The sequence below is a fragment of the Thermobia domestica genome, chromosome 12 (genome assembly GCF_964235325.1).
Source record: "Thermobia domestica chromosome 12, izTheDome1.hap1.1, whole genome shotgun sequence".
Lineage (NCBI taxonomy): Eukaryota > Metazoa > Arthropoda > Insecta > Zygentoma > Lepismatidae > Thermobia > Thermobia domestica.
The window spans coordinates 131133843-131150674 of record NC_137465.1 but is presented as its reverse complement, the minus strand read 5'-3'; the positions used below and the strand labels follow the sequence as shown (position 1 = coordinate 131150674).

Genomic DNA, 16832 nt, shown 5'->3' with positions numbered 1-16832 from the left:
TGTTATCGTAGGATTACGATAGTCCAAGTGTCGTTAAGCAGAATCGAACAACGTGTTGCACCGAAAGTATCCGCTGTGAATCATGTTGGCGCCACTGATCTGTGAAATGTTCATACGCACGTCAGCTCGGTTCCAATATGGCTAACATTGCCCATGACCGAACTTAAGTCTTAGTATTATTGTCCCTTTCTTTCTTCTACTTACAACCATTTATTTATTTATTTATACATATTTATGCATAAAAACACACTAAATGAAGTAAATAAAGACACCCGTCTTTCAAAATTAATCATCTCGTCATTGTACTGTAGAAAAATGTGAAGAAATGAAATGAAATTTTGAGTTTTACGTCCCACGGTTATGCCGGTTAGGCTAAAGGAGACGGTGATAATGAGTAATGAATGAAATGGTGGAATGAAGAAAGTGGGAGGAAACGGGAGAACCCCGAGAAAACCCACGCACACGGTGTTTGTCCACCACAAAGTTCACTTGGCGTGAGCAGGGTTTGAACCCGAGACCCCTAGCACCAGAGGTGAACGCTCTACCACTGAGCCACCGCGGCCCCCAAAAATGTGAAGAAATAACTAAGTCATGTATTACTGCCAGTCATATTGAATTTTGTGCTAGTGTATTATGATGTGACCATGTGACTACATCAACGTAGCTATCAGGAGTGAAGAAACACTAGAGAGCTACTTCAGGAAAAATAAATAAGTAAAGGGAAGGAACTAAAAGATCTCAGTAACAGAGGAACTAAAAATCTGATCAGAAGTAACTTGTCTTTTATGGTGTATGAGTAAATGTTAATGTGTCAACTTCCTTGATAAAAGATAATTAATAAAACTTACTTAAAATAGTAAAAAATTGACAATGTTTTCGATTAAGACAATGATTTCCCTTACATCCCTCGTTCGAAAATTTAGAATTTCTTTTACAAGAAAAAAAAAATACCTTTGTCCATCTTCTGTTGTATTTGATTTTTCTTCAATATTTCCACCCTCTTTGTTATATGGGTACGGAACTGCAAACCAATTTAATCTGTTTCGCTTTACATTGGTGAATGCCTCAGGAGGAAAGTGATTTGCACAAATACTTTTCTTCCTTAGCTGATATGTGGGGAGATCCAAGAGATCCTCACGTCCACTATTGATGCACCATTTCAGGCACCTAAATATAAGAATTGTTACATTACTTCAACCTGCAAACAATAGAACTTTACTCATCATACAACATCCTCTTTTTATATCGAGGCGATTACTTATTGTTGATGAATTTCACTAAGTCACTCTTCTAGAAAAATGGCTGAAAATATATTGGATTTCTAATAATTACTTTTACATAAACAATGTTCCATCAGTATTTGAGCACTGAGTTAACTTTGAAGACGATTTAATGCGTACTAGTTTGAAAGAATACTCAAACTGTCAAAAGTATAACAAGTTATATGTTAAAGGAAAACTAAAATTCATAGTGTAAATAAATGAATGACATTGTTTACCTTCTACGTATCTGCTGGTATCAGAATTAGGCTTACCAATGACTCAAATATGATATTTTTTTGAAGTTTAAAGTAGAGTTGTAAAAAAACCAAGAGTTTTAAAAGAAAGAAAGAAAAACTTCTCAGTGGGTTTTATTAAATTTTGTACGTACACTTTAAAACCGTATTCTCACTTAAAATACCATTTAAGCATTCATGTTCTAATTATTGACTGAGTGTATTGAACACATTGTAGTAAATAATTAACTACTGACCCAAATAATGTTATTTCCAATTTCAAATGCGTCGCTCAGGCGTTTTTCGTCAGGACCACATAGGTTTAAATCGTTTTTTACTCATAGCTTTCATACTGTGCGTTATTTTACTCGACAGTGGTAAAATAACGAATACTGTGCAATATATTTTATCGATAATGGTAGTTTAATCTACCTGTCCCAGCAGATATAAATTATTCTATTTATTAGCTATGTAACAATTAGTATGTGTAAATTTAATGTTAGTGCACTAACTTAATTACTAAAAACCTGTTAATTTATGTTTTTAGGGATCCTTTCGAGTGAAATTATCTTAAATTGGAAATTCAACATCTTTAAAAACCGACAACTTTGATTTCACTGGAAAGAAAAATGAATTGAAACTTTTGTTTAACGCCTCATCTATCACGGTTAGGCTAAAGGAGACGGATGATTGATAAAAGCAAATGACTAGAAATTAAATTTTTGTGCTCTCCCACCGGAAATTGAACCAGGGACCATGAGCACCAAAGCGTTTTTTCGAAATTTTTTGATCAAGTCTCTCTTTTTTTCAAAGCCTTAGATTTTTCTAAAATATTCACTAATTTTCATATACATGCATTATTTAGTAATCGACGAAATTTTCAATAGGAACTCCCATTTTCCTCACCGACGTTTTTCTTACATAGAAAGTATTTACGGCAAACTTATCACATAACATAACACCCATCGTTGTGTTATAGAAGTATCAAAACAAATAGTTTCTTAAGTAATAAAAATATATACAAATACTTCAATATTATCAGTAACAGAAATTGCACTCTTGAAAATTGAAGTTTCACAGACTCACTCTGAAGCCTAACTTTGTATTTCACAAAACTTTCCTGAATGGTGCAGATGTGCAACACTGTTATCACCTTCAGACTTTAAATAATGCTAATCTTCTACTAGTGAATAATGCAATGTATTCAGGGAAGTTTGATTAATATCAAGTTCCACAACGGTTCTCTGAAAATTCAAATTTTCAACGATATATAAATGTTGATTACTGATAATATCGAGGTACTTGTATGAATTTTTATTACTAAAAATACGGTTTAGTTTTAACGTTTCTATGCCACACCGATGGATCCCATATAATGTAATAAGTTTGCTGCAAATGCGTTAAGAAAACGCCGTTGAAGAAGATAGGGGTTTCCCATTGGAAATTTTGGTATTTACTAAATGACAGACATATACCAAGATTAGTCGAATTGAATATTTGTAATCATGAGACAGCTTAATTTCTTAAGTTTTTATTGTCCTAAATACTTTCAAACAAGACGGATACTTTTTTTTTTTTTTAATTTGTTGTCCCACAATTATCTTCCGAGGTGAAGGAAGACGAGATGGATGATAGTCGTGGAATGAAGAAAGTAGGGAGGAACAGGAGAACTCCGATGTGTTAGCGTAATATGGGCTGAAAATTACACTATACCCAATAGAATTGAATGCATTCCACTTATACTTTACTTATCCGTTTCAGTTTTAAAACCACTATAAATCCAAACACTGTGATGCATACTGTAAAGTACTAAAAACAGCTCCAGCTCTTTCGAAAATTCAATCATAGTTTGTTCTTTCCCTTACCTATCAAGGTTCTGTGCTGGAAAAGTATGAAATGACAATCCGACACAATCTTTTCTTATATTTGGACATCCTTTATACTGGCAGTGTACTCCACAAGGAGTTGACATCTAAAATAAATAAATACATAAATAGACATTACTATACACTAATAAGTACGTAGTAGAATTTAATTGACAAATCATAAAGTAAAAATAGGGTAATCATTTATCCTTTTTTCTGCGTAATGATTCATTTATTATTATAATTACATTCTCAATTTATCTCCTTAAATAAATAACAAAATTATAGTTATGTATATTTTAATATAAGACACTGTTACTTTTGTGTGAATATTGAGGTGTATTCTAAACAATGAAGTAACGCACACACATTCGTGCCTTTATTTTCAACGATTGACGAACCGTGCAATGATGTTTTCTACACATATTGCTCGTTCTTTGTAAGCTACTGGTGAATCCCAATGGAGTTTAAGTGTGATATGAGTTGCTATAATCATTCCGAGATTCGAATTAAGACATGGTTGAAATTTCATTCAATTCAGTCCAGTAGTTTTAGAGACACACGTTCCTTCCAATTGTTTAACATGGATTACTGTAACCATTTTGGGAACTAAGCTTATGTACAAATTCTAATTGTTTATCTACAAAGTGGACGGGAATTAACTCCATATTAAAAACTGCTTGTAACTCTTGAAATCCTTAATCAATTGTAACGGAACAAAAAGTATTTTATTTCTTGCAATAGTAGAATTTATTACATGATATCTCATTAATGTCATTGCAGGCATCAATGATGGAGCGTGTTACAACCTTTAATTTTGCATGAGCAGGCTCAGATGACATCCTGATACGAACTATGGCAGTCCGTGGTGCAAATACAGAGACGATGGAGAAGTGTAAAAGGTTCTCGTGCCTCGGTAGAAGAAAAAACTATAATGAAATGCCATTTCAAGCTAAATGAAATGAAATCTTTGAGTTCTACGTCCCACATGGTGGAATGAAGAAAGTGGGAGGAAACGGGAGAACCTCGAGGAAACCCACGCACACGGTGTTTGTCCACCACAAAGTTCACTTGGCTTGAGTGGGGATCGAACCAGGGACCCCATGCACCACAGCTGAACGCTCTATCTACCACTGAACCACCGCAGCCCCACCATTTCAAGCTAATGACCACAGGTTCTGTAACAGGTATTAGAAGACGCTGTAACCCCACAAAATCCAGGATGAAGGGGAATGTGACATTAGTTCAGAAAACGGTCACTCAAAGTCCTCAGAAACCACAAAGACAAATATCTTACGAAGGTGGTCTAAACCGACACAAAATCCGTATAGTTGTGAAAGAAGAGTTGAATTTTCATCCATAGAAACTAGCTTACTGCCAGTATTATCGACAGAAGGCTGTGTTCATCAGTTGTTTGGTATGAAGATTGCAACGATCTTTTTAGTATAGCATTCCTTGGCACAAGCACAGAGATGGTGGTGAAGTGCGAAAAGGTAGATACAAAGACCATAAGGAATCGGCATTTGAAGGTAACGGAAATAGACTATTCTGTGGACAAAAGAAGCTGGTTTCATTATGTGGAGGTTTGTTTATCGCACAAACCCTAAAAACTCTTGATGAAATGGAGAAGCAAAGTAACCAAGTGCTTACAAACGTATTGCTGGAATATCTGTAAAAGTCTGTCGCAACGATTCCTAACCGTTTACTGGACCTAATGGTAATGCTGATATGAAACATTAGAAATGCATAACAATTTTATCATTGTAAAGAATAAAATAATTTTTGTTTCACTGAAATTAACTAAGAATTTAAAGACTTATAAATAATTTTAAAATTCTGTAAACTCTTAGGACTTTTACGTAGTTTTACTCTAAAAGAATGGACCCATTATTTATTTATGTAGAAATTACATGTATTCTGTTTCCTATATATTAATGTAGAATCCTTTACCAGATTTTCTTAAGGTTTTATTTACTTATCTCATTATAGCAAATAGAAGCAATTGACATTTACAATTTACAAAAGTGGAATCAAACATCAACGTACAAATGGATTTCCTTCCTGTTATAGCCCGCGCTTATATAAATTACAAATGATGCACAAAAATGTTGATTCGGACTACTCTTTAAATCTCCGAAAATTTTTTAACCAGTTGTAAATATTACAATGTATGTACATTCGGCTATTTATGAGAAGTGTTTGAGGGAAGTACTTAAAATATCGGCTATAAAACACACGAAAGGAACATTGTATAAATGAGTTAGTAGTTATTACTATAATGTAGTCCATTGCTCAATAACCAATTTAAGAAGCAGCTTGTAATTGTAATAATCAGACACATATAGGAATGTCAAAAAGAAATATCGACACCAGGGCATAAGAAAAACGTTAAGAGATTCCAGAGATAAAAATCTAGCCATTTGAGAACTACCTAACAGCTAACTGAATCTTATCATTATATATATAAAGCATCTTAAATAGCGCGTCCATATTAATATATAGATTAGTTGTATAGCACCAATGAAATAAATAAACTTGATAAAGGCAGCCTAGATAAGCAATAACATTATAAAACAAAATATAAAAATCACTGACATTGAAATTCCACCGAATTTCTGGAGGATTCAAGCTAGTATTTATTCTAAAATTATAAATTTAACAAGAGTTCTATAACAGTTTTAAATGTATGTTAGTTTTAACTAACATATTAGAACAATAGTTTTAACTAACACATTTAACTAACATATTCCATGAATATTAGAATGGTTTTAAGTTACCGTGGTAGCTTATTCGTGTTTCCGTTCGTGTATTTGAAGTTTGTGGTACCCCACACGTTCCAAAAGTGAGACGATATTGTTAATGCTTCTTGTTACTTGTTAAATGACTCTTTCGACATATTATCATTAATACATGAACTTTGAGTTTTACGTCCCACGATTATGCCGGTTAGGCTAAAGGTGATGATGAGTAATGAATGAAATGGTGGAATGAAGAAAGTGGGAGGAAACGGGAGAACCCCAAGGAAACCCACGCACACGATGTTTGTCCACCACAAAGTTCATTTGGCGGGAGCTGGGATCGAACCCGGGACCCCAAGCACCAGAGGTTAACGCTCTACCACTGAGCCACCGCGGCCCCTATCATTAATACAGTATATAGCATACCTGGTGTGGTATTTCCTGAGTAGTAACACATATTATCAATTTAATGACCCCAGACTGTAACTTACCTATAAGGTACTATAAATTCAATTTCAATAGAAATCTCGAATAATAAAATTTGAAGAATGGACGCACCCCTCACAAACATGAAGAGGAAGATTTGTTGCTTTCATCTCGGAATTTCGTTGCTTTTACGCAAACATCTAGAGAAAGATTTGTATATTGGAACAGATTTCCATAATGGTGGAATGTTCAAAATGGTAAGTAGTTCGCTCTAATATAATGTGAAATGCAAAGAATTGGTTAGTGTGGGGAAACATTATAAATGTTAAAAGGTAATTTGTGCTGTCAAATGTAATAATATAGCTTCATTAAATTTAAATTTTAATTTGCGATTGTACTAATTTAATTTTTAATTTGTGATATGTACGTATAGCACCTGAATGAGCTTAATGCATTAATGGCAAATATTGTGATGACAGCAGTATATTCCGAAAGCAGTATTCACGTACGGGAAGTAGATGGGTGCTCTTAGCAAGTAGTGTAAATTATTTCTAATATTTGGGTAATTCCTGTTGGAAAAAAGCAGTCTATTTGTTCTAAACATAACAAAGTCGATTTTGAGGTTACCAGTGTTACGAAATGTTCGAAACTTAAAATGAGAAAACATTGTTAGTTAATTTGTCTAATATTGTTCAACTAGTTCTAATCTGCATATGTTCGAGCACATAAAGAAGTATTATTATATCTCGTTATATAACGAGATATAATAATACTTCTTTATGTGCTCGAACATATGCAGATTAGAATTAGTTGAACAATATTAGACAATTAAGAACTGAAAACTCTTTTCTAAATAAATGGTGTTTTTGGTAATTTATGGTGTTTTTGGCAAATGTGTTCGATAGAGTAGGCTTAATGTAACGTAGAATAAGGAGGTTCACTCGAGCAGACAGTTCAACGAAATAGAAAATTTATAGGTAAAAGACAATGTGAACCATTTTTGTGAAGGAATGAGAGTGTGAATATAAGTAATTACTGTAAGTGCACAGCATACTGAAATGAATTTTAAGTGACAGTAATGTATGTGCAAGTGTGCTCTTTCATTATCCTCGTTTATGTGTATACCCTCCGTCGCTGACGCGCATGCTCCCTACGGACACACCCCTCGCAACCGTTCGGGCCCCCCTGCTGCGCTCCTGCTCTGATTTGGTTAGATAGCATTTGTGCTTTTAAATGACCGCCTAGCAGAAATTAGTTCCTGTTTTAATGCCTGTAGATTTTATGCCAAACGTCCAAACTGTATTTATACTCAGCCCTCCTGAAGTCAATCTGCAAGTAGCAATAGAGCTCCTCATTTAGTGCATGGTCTGCTAAAAGAAATATAAAGCTCGAACCTAACTGAAAATGTACGAAATCTGTCAAAATTTAGTACAACCGTCTGCTCGAGTAATGCCGAATAAGGTAGACTAATATAGTATACAGCAGCATAGACTAAGAGAGAAAATTAGCGTACAGTAAGGGTAGCATTAACATGTTGGAGCAGTAAAAATGAAATGAAATCTTTTAGTTTTAGGTCCCAAGTTTATTTCGGGTAAGCTAAAGAAGAAGATGAGAAATGAATGAAATGGTGGAATGAAGAAAGTGGGAGGAAACCCCCACACACGGTGTTTGTCCATCACGAAGTTCACTTGGCGCGAGCTGGGATCGAACCAGGGAACCCATGCCCCGATGTGAATACTCTACCACTGAGCAACCGCGGTGAGTTACATAGAGAAGTATAGAACAAGATAGAGCAGACAGTGGAGAAGTGTAGATTAGCGTAGAACAAAGTCGTATAGCGTAAATTAGAATATAATGAAGTAGATTAGTATCTATTATGTTAGTTATTTGTTGTACGTAGTAGTCTACACTAATGTATGTCGTTAGCATAAATTATTTATTAGATACTTCCGTAGCTTTTGTGAAGGAATATATAGCTATTATGGTGCTGGTGTAGTTTTCACGCACCAAATTTTGGAAGATTTCCAGGTAAAACTCAGTACTTCACATGAAAAGACATTTTTCTAAGGAACAAATTTCTGCAGGCGACAGAATTAAATACAAATTAATACAGCTGTATTGTAGGTTACAAGTGTAGGCTACTGTAGTCCGCGTCACTCGAATTGGCGTGTGGCATCAGTCAATAAGCTCGCACTGCCCTGCTACTAAACCTTCAAAGAGGAATCTAACATTCATAATTGATTTTGTTCATATTTGTGGACAATTACGAATGATTAAATTCCAATACTTAAAGGTTTAGTATCAGCGCACTGCGAGCTTATTGACTGATGCCACACGCCAATTTGAGTGACGCGGACTTTAGTGTAAAATCATTACAAGTGCTTTACGACGTATAAAATAAGTGAGTGCATATCAAAGATGACTCTATTAGATTATATTTTCCACCTGATATATATTTCTGCACAGAGCGCACAAACCTATATTTTATATTTAAAAGTGGAGCGTTACCAGTATGAAGTGCTATTCCTATTGAAACTCGTGTCATTGGCAAAACCCATTTCTTCGCACTATCCTTGCTTACCCATATACTCCCCATCGCTGATGAATCTACTCCCTTCAGAACCGTCCCCGCGCGGGCCCACCAACTTCGTCCTGTACTGACTCGATTGGATAGCATTGGTTCTTTTTAGTGGCCAACTAGCACCAGTTGCTTTGTTTTTTGCACTTTAGGTTTTAGGGCATCTGGAAGCCGTATTTATACACAAATCGTAAAAGAATTGTGAGTTTATAACAATTACTTCTGGTGGGCCCGTTGAATTTTATTCATGCAAATGCGATATTTTCATGTCGCCCAGCGGAAATCGTTTAGAAGACAATAAGAAAGTATTATAATTTTTCAACAATTCTTGCTAGTAGTGCGGCAGAAGTAAACCAGTACAGCTATTACTTCACACAAGGGTCCAGACATTAATGGCACGAAATAAACGTCAAGTCAGAGTAGAGTAGCGTCAAGACTACTCTATATAAGGCTACGGTCAGACACGCCTCTTTTTTCGCCGTGGAAGCAGTGGTCAAACTATGACGTCACATGGCGACAACTAAAGGGACAAACACACACACATACACAAATACAAAATAATGGGAAACATGTGTGGCTGAAAAGAAGAATTTGAGAAGCATTTCTGTTAGAAATTAGTTTGTTTTGTGATTGTGTTGTGAGCTGTGTTTTGTTGTGTGTATTTTTCCATTATTACCACATATTCGTGTGTTAATGCTGAGTGAGTAAGTGCATGTTTAATATCTAAAGAAAATGCCGTCTGAGTGTGCTGTTTCAACTTGTAAGAACAACAGCAGAAGTTGCAATAAAGACATTATTTTTCATCGTTTCCCAAAGGATTCTGCGGTCTCTGCGGTGTGGACAGTGAGGTGCAAACGAAAAGACAGTTTTAAGCCCGAAAATAGTCGAATTTGTTCTACGCATTTTTGTAGTGATGATTATGAGCGTGACTTGGAACATGAATTATTAGGCCTCCCTCACAGGAAACGTCCTAAACAAGATGCAGTCCCCAAAATAAGTTTACCGTCTAATTTTTCTCCCCAAAAATCAGAACGAGGTGATCGACAGTTAGTAAGAGAGAGGAAACGACAAATAGCAAGTATACTACAAGAATCACCGTCATCTCCTAAGAAGAAGTGTTAAAGTGTACTAAGTTATAATATATATGATAATGATAATGTTCTCCAAAATAACTTAGTAAAAGAAAACGAAGAATTACGTGCACAGCTAAATAATTTAAAGAATCAACTAGAAGCCGAAAAAAGCCGCAACAGAGCTTATCAAGCTCAAATTTCGAATTTGCGTAAAAAATTAAAACCCAGTAGGCAGCGCAGATTCGTTGCGAGTGAAGTTCGAAGAATTTTACAAACGTCATTCACTGATAGCCAAATTGATTGCCTACTCAATCAGAAAACGAGAACTAAGTGGCAACAAGAAGATATGACAATGTGTTTGTCTCTTTGGACTTTGTCAAAGAAAACATACATGTTCTTGCGCGAAAAGTGCCATTTTCCACTGCCGAGTGTAAGTACCATTCGCCGTTGGTTTCGTTCAATAAAATGTGAACCAGGTCTTCTGAAGCAAGTCATATGCATATTGAAGGCCAAAGGTGAAGGTCTATCTGTTTCAGAAAAATTGTGTGTGATCTCGTTTGAGGAAATGAACATTCTACAAAAAGCTTGTTACGACAAACGGACTGATACTGTATATGAACCTTCTAAACAGGTGTTAGCGGTGATGGTTCGAGGATTAGTGGGTAAATGGAAACAACCAATATATTTTGATTTTGATATTAGGTTTACAAAAACATTATTTGACACAATTGTCCAAGCTCTAGAAGAAATAGGGTATCCTGTGGTTGCTGCAGTATCAGATCTTGGAGGATCAAATAGGCGTCTTTGGAAAGAGTTAGGGATAACAATGAATAACACGTCATATCGCAATCCTTTCGACACCGAAAGAAATATATTCTTTTTTGCCGATATTCCTCACATGATTAAGTTATTAAGGAATCATTTCTTAGATGAAGGCTATGTATCACCATCAGGAGAGAGAATTTCAAAATTCCCATTAGTAGCTCTTTCGAAATATGACTGTAATGAAATTAAAATATGTCCCAAGCTTCGTGACATTCATATTAACGTTCATGGAACAAACAGACAGTGCGTGAAATATGCAACAGAACTTTTTTCGGAAAGTGTTGCAAAGGCAGTGCGGTATGTGTATCCAAAGGAAGAAACATTATCGAACTTCATTTTGGCTATAGATAAATTTTTTGATGTTTTTAATTCGCGCCTACCTTTCGATTTTAGAAAGCCCTTAAGAAGTGCTTTTGGAAATTCTATTCAATCCCAATTAAGTACTTTGTCGCAAATGCTAAATCTTACCTTAGGTATAAGAAAAGTAGGAAGCAAAAATATTTTGCCATTTCAGGAAGGTATTGCAATATCTATTAAATCTTTAATATCTTTATTCGAATATGTCAAAAGTAAATATGGTATACAATATATATTAACGAGTAGACTTAACCAGGATTGCTTAGAGAATCTCTTTTCGCAGCTACGCTTTGCTGGTGGACAGTATGATCATCCTACACCAGTTGAAGTTAAGTATCGATTAAGAAAACTAATTTTAAGTCGCAATGTTTCCGCTGTAAGTTCAAATTTGAATGTGAGTGAAGACAGTGACGAGCCGTATGTTTCCTCCGAGTTTTATGTATCACTATTGAAAGTATCACAGAGTATAGTAGAGAACCTCGAACATAAAACTGGTGAATGTTCAAGTAGTAATTATGCAATTGAACATGAAGGGCTTAATCGGAACTCTGTACACGAAACGCTGAAGGAAAATAGTGATGAGAACATAAACACGTCAAACGAAGGTTTGTTGAAAAGTTTCATGGTTGTCGTTTCTCTCTAGAGGTAGTCTTGTGCACCCGTCGAATAAATTTTATGAAGATGTGATGTTCATGAACAGAGAATTTTTGAAATTTCATGGTTCAACATCATTTCGACAAAGGGCAAAAGTTGTGAAAACCCTATCCGAATTGATATCGCGCAAGATACCACATGTGCCTCTTAGTGTAATCGAAAGATTTATACGATTAAGAACTATTATTAGGATTAGGCATATAAACAACGTTAGTTCACCAAGTCACGCTCAACAAAAGAAAATGAAAAAGTTAGTGAAGTAATCACACAATGAAGCTTAACGTATCGATATAGCGTCGAAGGAGAGGGTAAGTTATTCATTTTATATTTCTCGCAAAAAAAAAAAAAAAAAAAGTCTTTTAGTAAAATAGTTTTAACCTTATGCATTTTTTTTGTAAATATAGCAAGTCGATTCAAATTTCTTACGCAAATTACTTTTTTAGGGATTTGTTAATTACTTCTTATTTACTCGTTTGATATTTATTCCGTTAGTTACTTCATTTCGGTGTTTGTGCGTGTGTCAGGGGGGAGTAGACTGTTGCAACTTCTAAAGTTAGTGTGAAAAATGCTATTTATAGGTAGCATTTTTTCGTTTCACCTTAACTTTCGGGGGAATCTATACCCCACGGACTATTCCCTGGCTGCCTCCCTGTCACTAAGATACAAATAGAATTGCTTAGATACCTGAAGGAAGGGAGTGATCCCCGTCACCAGTATTTTGCATCTTATTTTTAATAATAGAAATGTAACTAAATGTGGTGATTTGGGCGAATATTGTAAAGTTAACGTACTCCAAACTAGGAAATTATTTATATTTTTTTCCTATTTCGTTTCTTTCATCCGAAATTTTTGTGCTATTATCCTCTTTCCATGGAATTTACAAGGTGGTAAAATCTCCGTATTTCAATAGACGCGGGAAATGCCTTCCGCAAGCTGTGCGGGTCTCCTAGCTTGATTCTTGTCGCCACTCGACGTCACGAATACGTCACAGATCACGTGACAGAGTACGACCCCAGGCTTATATAGAACAGTCTTGGAGTAGCGTACAGTAAGGTCGATGGAATAGAGAGAAGTAGATTTGGGTAGACTGCAGCAAAGTTTAGTAGAGTAAGGTGGGATAAAGCAGAGTAGGTTAGGATAGAAAGGAGTTAGGTTAGAGTAGACTACAGAACGGTTAGGTTAGGATAAGGTCAATGCTCCGTTAAGGGGGTCCAGTGCCTTTGACACCAGTTCTTTCTATTGATTTTCGTTTGATTACATAATATAAGTTATATTAGGTTAGCTTAGCTTAGGGGGGGTCCAGTGTACGTTTGGACCCCCTTAACGGAACATGGACCTAGGATAATTCTGGCCCGTGGATTTTATTGAGTTTAGGGGAGCCACCACTAATATGCACTAGGGTGTTACAACAGTGAAATATAATTTTTGAAAATGGTGTCCTTATTGATGATCTGCACTTGGCAGCTACGGATAAATTCCAATAACGGGGGGCCTATATTTTTTCTAAAAATTCATATATATATATATATTTTAAATATAATTATAGCCTAATTCTGGTTAGGTTAGATTAGATTAGGTTACATTATGTTGCATTTACCTTGATGGTTGTATTAGACCTCGCAATTAGAATTAACCAGCAGCTACATATATAATTGGTCCTATAATTCTGGTCACGTAAACCAGAATATTCATGCACCTTAGTGGTGGCTCCCCTAAACTCAACAAATTCCAACCTGCTACATTATTATTATTTGCAACTCAAAAAGGATTTAGTAATTGTACAGAAATGATTCTACGGAAACTTCAATATTTAGTAACTGCCACTTTCCCCCATTAGTCTTAATTTGCAGAAATATAAGATTACTTTTTTTTTTTTTTCATTCTACGATTTTTTCAATTGTATAAAACCTTACTCTTCAGTATTTTAAGAAAATATCTTCGATACTACGATTCCGCTCTCTGCTCTTTATTTGTTTTGTTTATCTCCCCCGCTCTCGCTTCCTCAATGTTTAGATGCTACATGAAGATCTCGACTGAGCAATCCAATCGGTAAAATGGAATTCTATACATTTAAAGAATATCGTCCAAGATGAATCCGGGTACGAAATGAGAGCGCACAATAAAAGCAATCATCTCATGTGGAACGCTAACCATGACAGTATATGCCACATGATTCTATGAATAATGAGAGCACTACACTGTTCTGTTTGACCACATTATAGATCGTAGTTGTTCACTATGCATTAATGTAACAGTAGCGTAGCTAGAATTTTTTCAGGGGTCCAAAGAAGGGCTCAAGAAAATTTTGAGGGGGCCATCTCCAATGAATGAAAAACTTGATTCACACAAATGTTCACGGTGAATGGTCTCTCTCTCTCTCTCTCTCTCTCTCTCTCGATGTTTTATGCTCCAGGAACACGTCTACCGAGCAATCCAGGCGGTAAAATGAGGATCTACACATTTAGAGATGAATGGTCCAGGATGAATTCGGGAACGGAATGCGTAAACACAATAGAAACAATCACATCATGTGGAACACTAACTAAACTATGATGGTGACACTATATACCACAGGATGCTATCAATAAAAAGAGCGCTGCACGGTTCTTCACTTTGATCCCTTTATACACGGGCGTCTCTGCCGGGAAGGGGACATATCATTCGTACACGTCCTCCCAATATTTTGAACAAAATATTCAATATTTTATTCTAACTTAATTTAGTTACTAACGACAGAATAATGTATGAATGATAATAATTGTACTTATTTGGAAAACAATATTCAGGTTGTGAAACGATTATAACAGAGTTCAGAGTTCTCAGTGGGTTCATAGAGGTAAGCAGAAAATTAACAAACGGAATCGAAGAAAACGGCGACGAAAGAAAGGAATGAACCTACACTTGATACTATATTTCATGTAGTGTAGGCTGGGTTAGGTAGTACCATTTAAATCATTTTCTTTGATTCCCTCCCCCCCAAATTTTACGTGCCAGAGACACCAGTGCCTTTATAAGTCGTAGTAGTTCACGATTTAATATTGTAGCAGATGATAAAGAATGAGGTGGTTTTTGTTAGCTAGTAAGAAAGACACTGTTACGGGACTAGTGAAATAAACAGAATGAATGACAGTGTTGAGTATCGGACTGTAACCAGGCGTTAAACAGCACTGAAAGGTCAGGTCTTTTTCACACTAACACAAACGTGAGGGGGCGCTGCTGCTTCGTGAATCCAAGGCGGGGAACTTTCAGTGGGCAATGCTTGTGGAGGAGACCCTGTAATTTGGGTCCGTATAAAAGTCCAGATAGAAGAAGAAGTAGCCCGTGGGTGGAATGTAGCACAAAATTGTTGTCAGTGAAGTTTGCGATATTCCTGGAAGTAAGTTTATACATCACCTGGGACTGGCGATAGACCACATACGTTTGTTGACTTCATGAAATAGGCCTTTTGCTTCTATTTACTATCATTAAGAAGTTGCTGGCAACGTCTATTCCACCAAGGAAAATGGGAACGGAATGCTTGAATTCGAGGCTGGCCAGGGATTTGAGGAGATGTGGGGGATTCTGAGGATCCTGCTTCTATAATATTTATGAAATGAGTATTAACGGGGGTGACTTGTGAAGAAAAATACCGGAAAAGTTCGTCGGTCGCATTCTGGTATGTTGTACGATTGTATGATTAAGAGATGCGAGAAAGGGTTGGGGAAGATGGCGAGAGGTGAGCTTTGGATGTTCTCAGAAAAGTAACTCCTTAAAGTGTAGATAAGATAAGAAAAATGATCACTGCCACCGCTATATCCATATACACTATAACTGTGGTTTGCATACAGAGCAGAACTGAGGATGGTGATGTCAGGTGCACTGGGATGACCATTGAGGTTCGGGAGGCGAGTAGCAGTCCCATCACTGGCGATGAGGAGAGGTGTAGTATCCACTGCAGCGAGAAGGTTCCCGGCAACTACATTGGTGTAACGATTGCCCCATTTTACACTTTTACAGTTCGGATCCCCCCAATAAAACAGGGACCTTGGATTGAATTAAATAATTCTTGCTAGAAATTAGTTGTAGAAGGGCTGTCTGGTGGGGCGTAGATGTTAACAAAAGTGAGGTCAGCACAAAGCACTCCGAGAACTTGTACTTTTGTTGAGCCGGCTGGTAGAAGTGTTGAGATGACACGAGCCGGTAGAGAGATGCTGATACCCAAGGCGATCCCACCGTAACGGTCATCTCGAGGTCGGTGATAAACTTGGTATCCAGGAATTCTTAAGTTGTCTTCAAGGTGAGTCCAGTAGCAGTATGATAGCCGGAGTAAAGAATCGGTACAGTTGCGATAAAAAAACACCTCCTTGCCACGAAATTGTTGTAGATTCCATTGTAGTACGTAACTGCTACAGCTGAGTCATTCTTGTATATGTTCCAAAAAAAAAATGATTCGTAATAGGAGCGTCTGTAAATCTAATTCGGTGAGTGGATGTGTGTCGGACTGAAATTTGGGAGCTAACTGATGGAACTCCTTTAGTAATTCCTGTTTCTTGACATGACTAGTATCAAGTACTTGGTTCCAGACTGTCTTAGAAAAGCCAGCTGTATACAAGTTATCTCCCCTGAACGTGCGAGTCCGTCTAATGGGAGAGGATCCTGAATAAGCTTTTAATGCACGTTCTTCGAAGAAAGAGTAATTAGTCGAGGTTGGAACAAACAAATGTATATGTGGAACCGATTGGATAGAATCATGTTCAGTTGGACGTCGTCGTTTTCGAGGAAGAACGTGATGATATTCATTGTGAAGCTCTATTTCTTTACGGGGGACAGGTTGTTGGGGTT

At 36.4% G+C, this 16832-nt stretch overlaps 1 protein-coding gene across 6 annotated transcripts in view; it reads right to left on the bottom strand.

Annotated features, from left to right (window-relative positions):
- The window catches only part of LOC145666662 (uncharacterized), a 40926-nt gene extending 26371 nt beyond the window's left edge, over positions 1-14555 (bottom strand). For 2 of the 6 annotated variants that reach the window (XM_081734122.1, XM_081734128.1), the window contains exons 1-3: positions 9106-9374; positions 3361-3467; positions 952-1167 (exon numbers count right to left, since the gene is read on the bottom strand). In XM_081734122.1, the coding sequence (XP_081590248.1) occupies positions 952-1167; positions 3361-3467; positions 9106-9201 (419 nt within the window). In that variant the 5' untranslated portion in view covers positions 9202-9374. Of the gene's footprint in view, positions 1-951; positions 1168-3360; positions 3468-6589; positions 7122-9105; positions 9375-13608; positions 13785-13924 lie in introns of those variants that run through there. The other 4 variants (XM_081734125.1, XM_081734124.1, XM_081734127.1 and 1 more) reach the window with 4 other exon arrangements.
- Between the last annotated feature and the right edge of the window lie 2277 nt (positions 14556-16832).